The sequence below is a fragment of the Tasmannia lanceolata genome, unplaced genomic scaffold (genome assembly GCF_043159265.1).
Source record: "Tasmannia lanceolata isolate RefF3 unplaced genomic scaffold, GAP_Taslan_0.1 ptg000002l, whole genome shotgun sequence".
Lineage (NCBI taxonomy): Eukaryota > Viridiplantae > Streptophyta > Magnoliopsida > Canellales > Winteraceae > Tasmannia > Tasmannia lanceolata.
The window spans coordinates 35,059,777-35,074,996 of NW_027518679.1; the positions used below are offsets into that span (position 1 = coordinate 35,059,777).

General features: G+C 37.5%; 2 protein-coding genes and 1 long non-coding RNA gene across 3 annotated transcripts; 1 reads left to right on the top strand and 2 right to left on the bottom strand.

The window, feature by feature from the left end:
* The first annotated feature begins 4,487 nt into the window (after nt 1-4,487).
* Nucleotides 4,488-5,658, top strand: LOC143884325 (uncharacterized). The gene is made up of 2 exons (XR_013252819.1): nt 4,488-5,098; nt 5,175-5,658. It is a non-coding gene; the product is annotated as an uncharacterized LOC143884325 (long non-coding RNA).
* Nucleotides 5,659-6,647: 989 nt separating this feature from the next.
* LOC143884332 (protein FAR1-RELATED SEQUENCE 5-like) lies at nt 6,648-9,681 on the bottom strand. The gene is made up of 3 exons (XM_077387847.1): nt 7,505-9,681; nt 7,345-7,410; nt 6,648-6,931 (listed from the first exon to the last, which is right to left on the bottom strand). Exon 1 carries the CDS (start codon nt 9,486-9,488, stop codon nt 8,394-8,396), a length of 1,095 nt encoding a protein of 364 aa, XP_077243962.1. The 5' UTR covers nt 9,489-9,681; the 3' UTR covers nt 6,648-6,931; nt 7,345-7,410; nt 7,505-8,393.
* Nucleotides 8,015-8,383, bottom strand: LOC143891067 (protein FAR1-RELATED SEQUENCE 7-like). The gene has a single exon (XM_077395720.1). It carries the CDS (start codon nt 8,381-8,383, stop codon nt 8,015-8,017), a length of 369 nt encoding a protein of 122 aa, XP_077251835.1.
* Nucleotides 9,682-15,220: the final 5,539 nt, after the last annotated feature.

Genomic DNA, 15,220 nt, shown 5'->3' on the forward strand with positions numbered 1-15,220 from the left:
TTTTTGGTCATTTCCGTCGTGTTTCGCATTTTCCCGCTAAATGTTGAGAAGGATTATTCAGAAAAATCTAAACTAGGGAGAATTTGTACCCGCTGGTGTGGGACCTGCTAGTGTGGGACCTGCTAGTGTGGGACCCGTTTGTGTGGGACCCGCTGGTGTGGGACCTGCTAGTGTGGGACCTGCTAGTGTGGGACCCGTTTGTGTGGGACCCGCTGATGTGGGACCCGTTTGTGTGGGACCCGCTGATGTGGGACCCGCTTGTGTAGGGCCCGCTGATGTGTGACCCGCTTGTGCGGAACCCGCTGATGTGGGACTCACCATTAGCATGACTTAACTTTCTCTACCATTTCCACTAACTTCATTTTTCCCTTTTAAAATAACACCATTATCTCCATTACCATTATATATTCCATGATTCCCACCACCATTCCCACCATTCCATTATATATTCCATTATTCCCACCACCATTCCCACCATCCCATTATATATTCCATTATTTCCATCACCATTCCCACCATTCTCATTATATATTCCATTATTTCCATCACCATTCCCACCATTCTCATTATCTATTCCATTATTCCCACCACCATTCCCACTATTCCATTATCTATTCCATTTTTTCCACCTCTCCATCTTCTCCCACTAAGTTTTTCACTATATAAAGAGAGGAGAGGAAGAAGGGATGGGAGGAAGAAAAGAGGACCAAGGTGGCTCATCTCATAAAAATCCTTCTTCCAATCACTTCCTCTATCAACAGTGAGGGAAACAAAAAAATAAAAAAAATAAAAAAGAAGAAAGAGAAAGCGAAAGACGGCGGAGCGGATCGGCGGCGGCGATTGTTCTTAACTCTTGGATTGGGCGGAGATCTTCACCACAGGTAGGTACATTGTTTTTCGAATTTTTCCGAATTTTTCCGCAAATCGTGTTTTAAAAATAGAAAACTCTTCAAAAAAAAAACATCTTTTGACAAAGAAACATAAATTATATACTAAACAGACTCCAAAATTAATGCAATTTCGTGGAAAAATACTATGATACTGACACATTCTACCATGAATTTGTAACGATTTTTGGAGTTTATTTGGTATATTATTTAATACTTTCTTTGAAAATTATCAGATTTTGTGAGAATTGTTACTGACACTAGATCACCATTAAAATTCTTCCAATTTTTACAGTAGTCATATATTCCATATTCCTTGTTTCTGTAAAAGTTTCAAGTTCTTTGGATCTGTTTTCATATGGGATGTAGTGTTAATTCACAATCTGGTCTGAAACTTGTAAAATCCGAAATTGGTAGTAAATAGCCTTTAAAATTTATGAAATTCTCACAGCATGCTATGTCTATTCATATCTTATATCTGTAGAAATTTCATAGAATTTAAATTTCTATTTCTTGTAGTTTCTGTGTTAATTTGCAATCTGGTCATTGAATTGATAAATCAAGATTAAATATGAATTTAACATAAAAATCTATAAAACTCATCCAGTAAGCTACATACATTCCCATCTTGCTGCTGTTGAAATTTCAAATCATTTCGAATTTATTTGCAACAATTTCACTTGTAAAACCACTCATAGGCTTAAAATTGTTAAAATCCATTGAAAATTCGAAATTAATTAAAAATTATTGTAAAAATTCCTAAAGAACTTTTAAATTCTGTCACATGTTCACTCCTTAATCCATTGAAACAGAAATTTTAGGATCTTTAGATTTTCCTGGAAAAATGGCCAGTGCATCCATAATCGTATCCCAATTGCAACCGATCTTTGACAATTTGAATATTTAAGCTATAGCATGTTGTTGGCTCCGAGGTTACTGTCCACGGAAATCCTGAGATTTGCCAGGCAATAAGATGCCATAACCTAAGTACTAAATTGCACAAAGAAAGAACGCACGATTCCCTTCCTTGGATGCTATTCTGGGCCGAAATTGGTGAACCCTAGAACCATTGGTAATCCTCAAGTGTCCATAAATCGAAAATCCATGAAATCTGAAATTAATTAACTTCAAGAATTTGAATTGATTTGTCTCGAGTCTTCCGGAACCATTGGATTATGGTTTCCAATCTAAGAACCATTAGAGCCCAATTTAGGAACACTAGTGTTGTGTCGTGTCCTAAGTTTTAGGGAGTCCTAGAGTTAGGAGTCCAGCCTCATCACGGACGCTTGCTATGTATAGCAACCGTACCATAGGTCTAGTTACACTAGTCACCTCATCTTTCCCTAAGACATGCCTAGTAGACTAGGATGTAGGCTAACCTGCATTAGTCTAAGGGACAACTTGCATTTAGATAAGAATCATATAGCATCTTCGATGAAATCCTAAGATAATAAAATCCTCAACTTGAATTAAACAACTTCTCTTAAAACTGTTGAAACAGTCAATCCCGTCTAGGTCGGTGTCTTAGTTGAGTTAGGCATATGTAGCTTAGCTTAGGTGCACCGAACTACGTCGACTCTGATCCCAGTGAGGCTTGGGTACGTAGGCAGCTTGGATGTCTGACGGCATACCACCCGCGAGTCGGCACCACAACAAATTGTGGTGTTTTGTATATTAATTTTCTTGTAAATACTTAATCAAATCAGTTAGGGTTTTCCATGAAATTAGAATTCTAGGAGAACTTTCACTTAGAATGAATCCAGACAAATTAATAAATCAAGATACACATCTAGGATTCACATTGAAATTAAATTCTAGGATGCATGTCACTTAGTTCGCACATTAACATAGAGTTGAATGAGCCATTTAAAATAAATTTAAAAGAGTTAACTTTTGGAATCGAAGACCGATTATCGGGCAGGAATGGTGCATGTGGCGGATAACTCCCCATACCTTCCATTCTCGTAACCAGGTAGCGAGTCTAGATTTCTGGTTAATTACGGGTCCTAGATCCCACATCTAGGTGGCGACTCTGTCAGTCTCTTTCGTGTGGAATTCGGATTGCCTTAGTGATCCCAAGTCCACAGGAAAGACGAATTCAAATCAACAAATAAAATGCACACGCCAATCGCGTGGGAACGAGAGACCAAGAGAGAGCGCGCGGCGGCTCGCCCCACGCCCCTCTCGCGGGATCATGTCCCACAGTTACGTTGATTCTTGCTGCTCTGGAGGGAAAGAAACCCTAGAGGAGAAAAACCGACTCCCTCTCTCCCAACACTCGGTCGATTTCAACCCTCCTCACGCCGCGCATCTCTCCCTCTCTCCCAAACGAAGAAACAGATGTCGACGGTTCTCTCTCTCCCTCCCAACACTCAGGTCTTTTCAGGTGCGTCTCTCTCTCTCTCCCTCTCTCCCTCTCTCACTCTCACTCTCCCGCGCGTCTGCGCTTTTTTTCATTTTTAGTTTGGATTCTTCATTTTTCAAACCCTTTTACTCTCTCTTCTCTATTTTTCAAACCCTTCTTTAAATTGATTTCCCATTTTTTTGGGGATTTTTGTTCAAGATTTTACAGATTTAGGGGAAATGATTTTACTGAGAGTGGTAAAAAATCGAGGGTTTCAATCCAATTGATTTTTCAAACCCTTTTTCTCTCTCTTCTCTATTTTTCAAACCCTTCTTTAAATTGATTTCCCATTTTTCAAACCCTTTGTAAATTTATGAATTATCTTCCAATCTATAGTTTTTGGGAAGATTTGGCCGTTATCTTGAAATGGGTTCGTTTTTTTTACCTCGAATTGAAAAACCCATCAACGAATTTTAATTCTTCTTGATATTGACAATGGAAGAGAAGTGATTGTATTGAAAATCTAGAGCTCTTATGGGGAATTTCCTTGGTGGATTTGTATTGCCTCTGCTACTTTTAATAGGTAATAATCTCTCCTTCTCTTTTATTTCTTTCTATGTTTATGGGAATTGTTTTGTTACTCTTTTTTACCTTGATTTTTGTGTTGATTCTTTAACCTTTTTTTTTTTTTTTTTTTTTTAACCTATTGGGTAGTTATTTTGGTGGATGATCACCACCAGAACATAGAATTGGTTGTTTAATTGTAAAATTATTTTGGTGTAGGTTTTGCTAGAAATCAGAATTGATTATGTATAAATGAATTGCTATGATTTGGGTAGCTTTTCTTTTATTTCACTCTCTCTCTCTATAGTGTGTGATCTTTTAATAATTCAGAATTTCGGATTCTAGTAATTTGGTGCATATGTTGGAATTCATATGATGGAGAATCAGGGTATGTTGTTTCTATAGCAGATGAATAGATTCCATGTTGCAACTGATGCTCTATGTAAAATAAGTTGTTAGCATAAGGAACCGATGAAAGAGACAGTTGATCACTAATTTTAATGTCTCATTTTCCTATGATAGTGGATAAGGAACCTCAGCAATACCCTAATTTTCTTGTCTAGAAAACAAATTATACTAAGTGAAGAGATTGGACATACCGTCATGTGGTCTGTTGCTTTATAATTTCTAATTCATAAAGGACTAGATGAGGTTAGACGCACATGATTCGGACTTGGTCACGACATTCTTTGTGTTTGATCTTGGATTTTCTTTGTGACATCATGATTAGGCTAGGAATACAAGTTGCCTCTTTGAAGGTGAATGTGCTTAACTACCTTTATGGGATAAATCTTTGAAGGTAGCTATAGATGCTAGAGGGTATCCCTTTCCATTTTTTCTCAACTCATTTTTTAGGCTTCCAAAATGGTTTAACAAAAATCCCAAATTTTTTGGTAAGTTATCTGCACCCACTCAAAACCCCTCTACGCTCTCATTTTTAGGGTTCAAAAATGAGTTTAAAATATTTTTAAGGGTTTCGAAATAGCACAGCAGACCCTCTCTTTCCAGCGTTAAAAAATTGCAGAAACTTTAGGGTTTTTAACCTCTTCATCTCGAAGTGTAATATTAACCAGGTTTGAGGATTGGATTAAATTATGTTCATATCATTGTGGTAATGCGGTAATGCGATTCTTTTTGTTCAATATTGTGCAGATAGTGAAGATTTATGGCCTCCTGTAACCGTACCGATTCCGGTTCAGTTGGAGAATTACCATGTAAATGTGGAATAAAAACGGAAATTAAAATAACTCAGTCAGATGTGAATGGCAACCGAGGGCGGCCCTACTACACTTGTGGATTTAGTGTGAGTAACCATTTAATAGTGTTTTTTTACTTTTCAGCAAAAGTTCAAATTAGTAAAGATTATATACAACACACAGGAAGGAGGTGGAAAGAAGAAGTGCGATTTTTTCAAATGGTGCGACAATGCTGAATACAATAGGGAATTTGGTTCGAGGAGGGACAGCATAAGTGGTAGTCAATGTCCGCACAGGTTGGAGGCCGAGGTTGGCGAATTGAAGTTGTTGGTGCAACATGCGCGTCAAAACATTAAAGACATTGAAAGTTTGGAGCACGAGGTTGCTGAATTGAAGTTGTTGGGGCAACAGGCACGTCAAGACATTAATGACACTGAAAGGCTGAGGCAAGAGGTTGCCGAATTGAAGTTGGTCGTGCAACAAGGGCGTGAAGCCGTTAAATTAGTGGAGAATGAAAATGGCTGGATTAAAGCGATTGGGGTTGTTTTTTTTTTCATAATTGTATTCTTTTGTTCTTGACAGTTCTGTAATCAGTACATGGCATCCATGTTTTATGTAACTTTTTGGTTTGTTTATGTTTATATGAAAACTTTATGTTTACATGGCATCCCAAAACCGAAATGAATGTGGGAATGGTAACTGTGCACTTTATTTTGTAGCTGCCTCTTATAGAAAAGGACCACGCTGGTCGCACTAGTGAAATCACCCTTGGTCTAAGAAACTGGCAGTAACGCTTTGGTTTCCTATCTCTCAACATATTTTCCATTATTTTGTTATCTTTGGTTCTTACAATTTCCATACATTACATTTTATACGTTTGCATGCAACTACATTGCATCTGTTGCCAAGTAACATGGATTTCATATAGCATCTTTGCTAAAACCAAATAAATATTTTTTAAAGGGGTATGCTTTTGAAAAATAACATCTATATTTTCCAAAACCAATAGCCAAAGGGAACTTGCTATGTTAAAAAACTAGGACGAGTAATTTCTGGTTATGAATATTTGGTAAGAAAAATCAATAGCCCAGCGAACTTCTTAGTTCATGAAACATAGGAAGAGTAATTTCTAGTTTTTATTAACTACGAGGTAAGAAAAATGGAAAACAAATCAAGGTAATTTTTGCATTTCCCTTGTGTTATACTACTGGAGTACAAAGCTAAAGGCCAGGATACTTGTCCGCTCCATGGCTAGAAGACGAATAGCTTCATTGACAAGTTGTATTGATTCCTCAAGGGCTGTGATAATGTAACTCCAAGCTATTGTATCCAATTGGAATTGAGAAATATGCCAACCTGGAGAACTTATGGATAGAGGATTGCAGCCTACGGACCATACCCAGTCCTGTTAAATAAATAACAAATATAGGCCATAACATAAAAAAAACAGATGTTGTTACAAAGTTTAAGCTATGACCCCTGCTCCTCCTCTTCTTTGGAAGAAACACATGGGGCCTCATACCTGCTGAAAACCCTACAAGCTGAAATCAGAGATAAAACAAGGAAACTAGAAGACATTTTCACTTAGAATCGGAGCACCTGTAACCTTTCTGATGTGCACACACCTAAAAGATTTTTACAGAGACTCTCATGACATGGAAGAAAATAAAACATCACGTGCATCCAAAAACATCACCATTCAATACATCAATTGGTAAATCAAGCAGTAATCAAGCAGTAAGATTTAGAACTAGTAAATCTCATCTGTAAGATTTAGAACTACAAAAATCAATCCTTCATCTTCTCTCTAAAACAAGGCCTAGTAATTCGATCATTACAATCTTCCCTTCCCAAGATAATGGTTGCCCCCAGCATCTGGATGGTTCGCAACCATCACCTTCCAGTGTGCTTCCTTTACCTTGTCAGCTGTTGCATTTTCCCTGTCAAACCAAATATAACATACATGATTAAAGAATGGAAAAGGGTGTGCACAATCAGGAAACTGAAGAACAACTACTAAAATCATCCTCAAGTACATTGTGGCCCTTTTTGTTTTGGATTTGAGAACCGACTGTGAGACCAAAACAGATTATTGGACTCAAAATTAAAAGTAAATTTGAGTCCGATAATCAGTTTTAGACTCACAATCGGTTCTCAAATTCCAAAAAAAGAGTGGCAAAAGACAGTGAAACCAAAAGAAAAAACATACATAATGTTAATACAATCCCATCCCATACAGAAACCAAAAGAAAAAACACATGGTGGTCAACATGTAGCTCTACAATTCAACCCAATGCAAGAATACAATATGAAGAGCAAGAAGAATAAAAGATGATAAGAAACTACCAAGTACCTATTCAAATACATTGATTTCTTCACTCTCTTCCTCTTCCTCTTCATCTTCATCCCTTAATGTCATCTATTGGCACATAGAAAATGTTGCTTCACATGAATAATAAGTACAACATAGAAAATGAGAAATTCTACAAATACAAAGTGAGAAAAACCCGAACCTCGAGTTCTTTTTTACACGTTCTTGTATTATGGCCTAATTCTCCACATCTTTTACACTTTCGTTTCTTTGTTTTCACTTGAGAGGTCTCTATCGGCGATTTAAAACGTGTAGCAACCTTTGGGCAGCCCTTGGTTTTCACGACTTGTGGGTCATGAATATATATCCCTGCAGATTCACGCACAAAATTGGATTGTACTTGGCTAGAAGTAGTGTTTGCAAGGATAACTTGTGTCTCTCTCTTTGCTTGTTCACATTCTGCCAACCATACATCAAGTGTTTCATACACCTTCTTAAAAAGACTCCTATTACCCTTAAATTCATGTACTAGCCTTTGACACCTTGCTATTACACACCATGTTTCATAAGGAGTAACTTCATTACTATCTTCTTCGCCTAAAGACACCCCAGCACCAAGTACAAATCTAGCCCCGGTTGTCCATCTAGTTAAAATATATGGCTCTGGAATTCTACTCAATTGCTTCTTCGTCATAATACGAAGTATATGCTTTCACAAAATCCCTTCAATCTCGAATTTTGCACACTCACATGTAGCCTTCACACCTTCTTCAGACTCATCATACAAGACCTTGCACCATTTCCACTTCTCGTCTACACTCAGTCCCACAACGTATTCAGTTGTGTTGCAATTCTTATCCGTTTTCTCATGCCAACAGTCAAGGCTATCCTTAAACTCTACTTGGAATCTATCAAACATTGTCCTAGTATAACATTTGCTTGCTTCTTCTTCTAATTTGAACCTTGAAATCAACACGGCCTTTGTAGTTTTAGATCTGAAATCTTCTTCGGACTCTGCTTTACGACGAAACTCAAGTGCCCTATCATATTGATCTACGAATTCTTTTAAAGTGGTGTTCATATTAACATACCTAGCAAAGAACATACACATCAAAGAAAGCATTGATGCTCTCACTGCGGCCACTAGAAGTCATTCCAGCTGTGAATGTATCTCTAAAATAGGCTGGTACCCAGTGACTACGTAGCTCCCACATTTTCGCTAGCCATCCATTTTCATTAATCTTATATTTCTCTACTAATTCTTTCCATTTGAACTCGCTATCATGTATTTGTCTTGAATAAAACCATTTCTTGTAATTCTTGCAAAACTCACTATCAGTTTCTCTCATCGCAGGAACATGCTCAACTAAATGCTTGTGTATGTGCCAGGAGCAAAACCTATGGCGGGTGTCTGGGAAAACAGTTTGAATCGCATTTCTCATCGCCCCGTCCATATCTGTTATTATACAACCTGGCGCCTTCCCAAACATGCACTGCAACCACTGCTGAAATAGCCATGTAAATGTCTCCTCTTTCTCATCGGCTAACAATGCGCATCCAAATAGTGTAGACTGACGATGGTGATTAACTCCGGTAAATGGAGCAAATGGCATCTTAAACATATTTGTCCTGTACGTGACATCAAAAATAATGACATCACTAAACTTTAGGTATGCCTCTCGCGCCCATGAATCGGCCCAAAACATCGATCGCAAGTTCCCATTAATGTCCAACTCCATAGCAAATTGAAAGTTAGGGTCTTCTAATCGTTTCTTTTGGAAATATTCTGCTACCAAGACACCTTCCTTACCCATATTGTTACCCCGTTGTTTCCTCAAATGGGACACCACCTGATTTGTTGTCAAAGCAGCATTTGTTCCTTTACATGTGACGTTAATAGCCCTTTTAACACCAGCAGGCTTCATCCCTATCTTACTTAGGTCATCTATCAAAAGCTTACATGCTTCATTCTTAAAAAATCTATTGTGAGAACAATGCATTAGCCTTCTAGGTGGAGAGGTAAGCTCGTGGCAATGATCATCTTCAAAAGCTCTCACGTGCCACTTCTCATCTATCAAAGAGATATCCATCTTGGCTTGGCAGCCCTCTCTTACACTACGACGACGCTTCACTACTTTATCACTCTCTTTGTTATCTTTCATTTTTTTGAACCCCGCTTTATACATACAAATCTCCTAAAAATCACTTCCCCATTTTTCTTTGACTTATAAGTTGTGTCTTTTCGAATTCCAAATCCCATACCCAACGCATATAAATTATAAAACTCATATGCAGCGATATCGGTATCAAACATCTGGTCCTTAAACGGTTTAGAAACTAAATCTCCCTCATTAACATCCTTAGTAGGCGTGCTAAATGTACCGCTACAACCCTCACCGTTATCTTTAGAATGTAAACAACCCTCATTCAGATTTTCCTCCTCCTCAACCATAACAAATTCATTCACATATTGTCCATCATTTTGTAAGCCACCGGCTTCGGACGCCATGTCATCAACCACAATCAATCTATTAGCATCTATATCATCAATTGCTAACCCAAAACCTTCGGACATTGTGCCATCCATTAGCTCAATAAAACTTAACCAATCCCTTTCAAATAGAGCTTAAACCCACTCAGAAGTTCTACCTGCGATTCAAACCAATCATTCCAAACACAACAGTAAAGAGTTTATTCAGCAAATAAACCATCATTTGCAAATCTGTAGTGTTAAAAATCTTAAACAATTGCAAATCTGTAGTGTTAAAAATCTTAAACAATTGCAAATCTGTTGGTGTTAAAAATCTGTAGTTTTAAAAAAACTGTAACAAATCTGTAGTGTTAAATGATTTTACGCAAAATCTGTAACAAAAACAGTAACAAAACTTTAACAAATCTGTAGAGAAAAAGGGTTTAACAAATGGGGTAGTGTTAAATGATTTTACCCAAAATCTGTAACAAATGGGGTAGAGAAATATACCCTGCCACAGATCAAATAAACCCATATTGGTATTGAAAGTGCAATATTAGTATTGAAAGTGCTCAAGTGTGTGTGTGATCTAATTGGATTTTTCCATTTTGGGTGCAAATTGTGAATGAAATTGCAATCTAAATAAAAATTTAGATTGCAAGTTTACAATCAAATTCCACCCACAATCCAATTAGATTGGATTGGAGTTTATTACTACAAATTTAAACAATTTAAAGTGGGAAAAAAATATGAAGTAATAGCTTCAGATAATCAAACTACAGATGCAAACAAAGCTAAAAAAAACAAAGTATCCACTAAAAAAAAAACATATCCCCAAAACCATGGCAGAATCAGTAAAATCATTTCCCCTAAATCTGTAAAATCTTGAACAAAAATCCCCAAAAAAATGGGAAATCAATTTAAAGAAGGGTTTGAAAAATAGAGAAGAGAGAGAAAAAGGGTTTGAAAAATCAATTGGATTGAAACCCTCGTTTTTTTACCACTCTCAGTAAAATCATTTCCCCTAAATCTGTAAAATCTTGAACAAAAATCACCAAAAAAATGGGAAATCAATTTAAAGAAAGGTTTGAAAAATAGAGAAGAGAGAGAAAAAGGGTTTGAAAAATCAATTGGATTGAAACCCTCGATTTTTTACCACTCTCAGTAAAATCATTTCCCCTAAATCTGTAAAATCTTGAACAAAAATCCCCAAAAAAATGGGAAATCAATTTAAAGAAGGGTTTGAAAAATAGAGAAGAGAGAGTAAAAGGGTTTGAAAAATGAAGAATCCAAACTAAAAATGAAAAAAAGCTCAGACGCGCGGGAGAGTGAGAGTGAGAGAGGGAGAGAGGGAGAGAGAGAGAGAGACGCACCTGAAAAAACCTAAGTGTTGGAGGGAGAGAGAGAACCGTCGACCTCTGTTTCTTCGTTTGGGAGAGAGGGAGAGATGCGCGGCGTGAGGAGGGTTGAAATCGACCGAGTGTTGGGAGAGAGGGAGTCGGTTTTTCTCCTCTAGGGTTTCTTTCCCTCCGGAGCAGCAAGAATCAACGTAACAGGTGAGGGTTTGGGTTTTTTCATTGTATATAATTGGACGGCTGCGATTAGAACAATCCACGGTTCTCTTTCTTCCTGCGTTAAATAAGAGAGACTGCATTAATAAGCTTAGGTACTCGACCGAGTACCAACACTTTTCCCTATATATATATATATATATATATATATATATATATATATATAAGAAAGAGGACCCACTTTGTAAAACAACGCCTCTTCGTATTTTTATTTTTATTTTTTGATAGGTAAGCTGGGGTTAGGCAGACCCCTACCAGATATATTAAAGAAAAGCAAACCCCTAACACATATGAAAGGGGGGGCTAACAAATGCCCAGTAAGAGGAGGCCGAAGAGCCAACCAACAACACCAAAAAATAGATAAACAAAACAAATTACAACCAAGCTACAGCAACAAAGACTGCAAAAACAACACCACAGCCAACACAGGGCAGCATGCTCCAAACAAACAGCAACGAAGGATCAATAATAAACCCCACAACATGAAGGGCAACTCCCTAATTCCTAAACCAATCATAAAGCAGCTGCTACTAGCCCCCCAAAGGAAACACACCCGCCCAGGACTAGCCTAAATTTGGGGATGGTTTAGAGAGTGTGGGTAGAACACAAGAAGAGTAGGGTCTAATAAGAATAGCCGGAGACTTATCTTTCTTCTTCCTAACCGTTTGCCAAACTTCATTTTCAGGATCTGATTTTTGCCTAACAGGAAATTCCAAGGGTGTGGGGTTCCTCCTGGAAAAAGAATCCAAATCGACAAGAGCCGAAAATTTATTTCCATTAGTGAAAGGAGAAGAGCATTCTGGGGTTATGGGATTGGGGGGATTAACTTCAGGCTGATTATGGACATCCAAAATCGCTGATCTTTGAATGGGCCTTCATACTTTCTTCTCGGTTACAGGACGAAAACTAGATTGCTGATGGCACTCATCGGAGCCATGGCCGAAGTCAGAACAGAATTTGCAGGCTTTTGGTTTCCATTCGTAAACAACTTGTTGGGTTATCTTCCCCGAGGAGGTTCTGAGAGTGATCGAATCAGGAAGGGTTTGGGTAGCACTTATCTGAATAGACATTCTTTCATAGTTGAGGCGAGTGGCTTCCGCTGTATAAGTATCCATGTAAAGTGGTTTTCCAATCAAGCTCGCAGTCCTACTCGAGCAATGGTGAGTCTAGAATTTTAGATGGAGCCCCGAAAGCCTGATCCAAACTAGAATTTCGAAAGAAAATTTCATTTCAAGTGAGGAATCAGGATCCCATCTTTGCAGAATCAGAGGCCTACCTCCATAATTTTGCCCAGAATCTTCAAGGACTCTGGTACAATCATTTGAAAACTTAAAGAGAAAAAACCCCTGCTCCAAAGTGTGCATCTGTAGAGAACCGGAGAGCTTCCATTTACGAGAAAGAGAGTCACGAAGGGAGACAAAATAGGGTCTTTTGCCAAGGAAGTAACCCACGAGGCAGTTGGCCCACATGTTTTCCGATTCAAGCATTTCGTCATTACCAAACCATAGTTCCATCTTCTAACTTTCCAAAGTGTGCCTCTTCGTATTTTGTAACGCCTCCTCTTCCTTCACACCTCCTCACAGAGAAACCTTGCCTTTTGCTTTCTCTATGTTCTTGCAGAGAAACCCTTCATCGGTGTTCTTACGTAAAACCAAGGTATGATATTCAGTCTTTGAGTCAAACCCTGATTCTAATGGGTACTGGCTCAAACCTTGTGAATTTAAGCACCATAACAAGGATCACTTCTACCTTTTGTTTGTAGCCCATTTTGGAATAGGAAACGATCAAGTGCTTCATATAATTCCTTACCATATACATCATACCGGTCCCTCCTAGAAACGGCTGTGATATGCCTTTAGTGCGTCTATTATAGTTAAGCGAATTCATTTGATCATTTTTAATCCTTTCCTGATTAAAACCAACCTTAAAATTCGAAACAATTATTATTCCTTTAGTGCGTCTATTATAGTTCATCTTTACCTCCCACACCACCAGTGCATTAGCCGCCTCGGCTACTCCATACCCATATGATCTCATCACCCGTGCATTAGCAATTTTTTACGTAATTTCCATCATATTTTTCTTATGTGAAGTTGTTAGAGATGGAAAGTAAGCGAGTGGTGAGATCCTTGGGCATCCGTTGCTGAGATGAGGCCCGATGTTTCCATCTATTTCCGTCCATAGCAACACCCTACAATGCTAACAGAATGGTGGAAATCTGGTTCTATTTCAAAACCAGTTTTATTTATGGTCATTTTCATATTTGCATTTTATCATCGTTTAAGTTCTCTTCTTTTTTGTTTAATGTTTTGGCATTTTCATTCCTGTTATTGTACCAATGATGTGGATTTTGTTGCAAATTCTTGAAGACTTATATTAGAAAGAAGTCATTTCTCAATGACATTAGTTTCCATTCTTATATAAGTTTATTTAATTTTAACCTTATGGTCAAAGTTGTAGTGAAAATTCTTTCATATGTGATTCTAGGTCTTCACTTTTCTCTTGCTATTGGCTATATTATGAATTGAAGGGTTACTTTATTTAACTCTATTTTGATCTTCAGTACAGATTTATCATATATTAAATATTTTAAATATTTTCCTTCATTGCCCACTACTATTTTTTGGTATACCATATGTATAGATTTGGGGCAAATGAAACTGAGTTGCCCACTACAAACTAAAGGCCCGGACTATTCAACTGCCTCAGGTTTGCCCTTAAAAACCTAATGATCTCTCTCTCCCTCTCTATCTAATTTTTAGTGCAACTATTTGATTTAAGATGAGGCTTTACTCTCTTTTTTTCACAGACAGAGCATCGAAGATGATGCAGCATTTCAGTATCCATGAGTTTTGTAGCCATTCGTCTCTTCTATGTGGCGGTATGGTATGGCAGATAAGAACGTGTCATCTGATTTCCAATGTTTCATCAAAAATCTGGGTAAGACTAGTTTCTTTTGTTTACGCTCTTTCATTTTACAATTTGAATAGCATGGCTATCTTTGCCTTTGGTGTTTAGTCCTCAATTCAGTTTTTCTTTCATTCTTTCTTACCCCTTTTTCTTTTTACTTCTTAAAATATTTGTTTACTTATTTTTGGTAGATATGTGTATATCTTCAGGTTTGTTATCAATTTTGACTTTCAAACTTTAGAGGTTCTACATGATGGAAGACTCGCAAAGTGGGTCCTAGGGCCGGTTGATCTTAACTGTTCATTTGATAGCCTTGCTTTGGTCTCCTTTCAAGCTACATTTGATAGCATGCCCTCTCCTTTCTCAGTGACCCAAAAGTGTAGAAAAGCTAAGTGGAGAAAAGCTTCTTAGATTTATGCCAATTTCTGCAAGTGACGTAATCTATTAGCAGTGTGTGGATGGACATTTAAAGATGTTGATGCATGGAAGAGTTGGAGAGAACAAGCAGCTCTATGGAATTATGAAAGGATTTTTTGTTGTACATCTTCTAGGCAGACCAATCAGTTGCTTGATGTATTGCTTGGCAATATAACGAAAATTGGATCTTTGATTTGGAATGAGTGGTTTCTTTGGATGGAAGAATTGGGATGAATAACAACCATTTTATTAATTATTTTTCTTTGAAATTTTCACCTCAAAAACAATAGAATGACATTATCTGTAGTGCACATGTACTTCCCTATAAATAGAAAAAGATTCAATTGGTTTCTTTTTTTCTTTTTTTTTTGTCGGGGAAGCCCCACAATTTAATTTTGATTGTATTCAGTTTGTTCGTATGTTCCTTTTATTGTGCCATTATAAATATGATTGCTTTCTCATTTTCTATTTTCCTCGCCTCTCATTTTTCGTATGATTCTTCTTTCATTGTTTACAAACTGCAGCATAACTATTCTTAGTTGAAACTCTT

What these genes read in the sequence shown, in the direction of transcription:
- LOC143891067 (XM_077395720.1), bottom strand. Translation starts at nt 8,383, where the DNA reads ATGAACACCACTTTAAAAGAATTCGTAGATCAATATGATAGGGCACTT.
- LOC143884332 (XM_077387847.1), bottom strand. Translation starts at nt 9,488, where the DNA reads ATGTATAAAGCGGGGTTCAAAAAAATGAAAGATAACAAAGAGAGTGAT.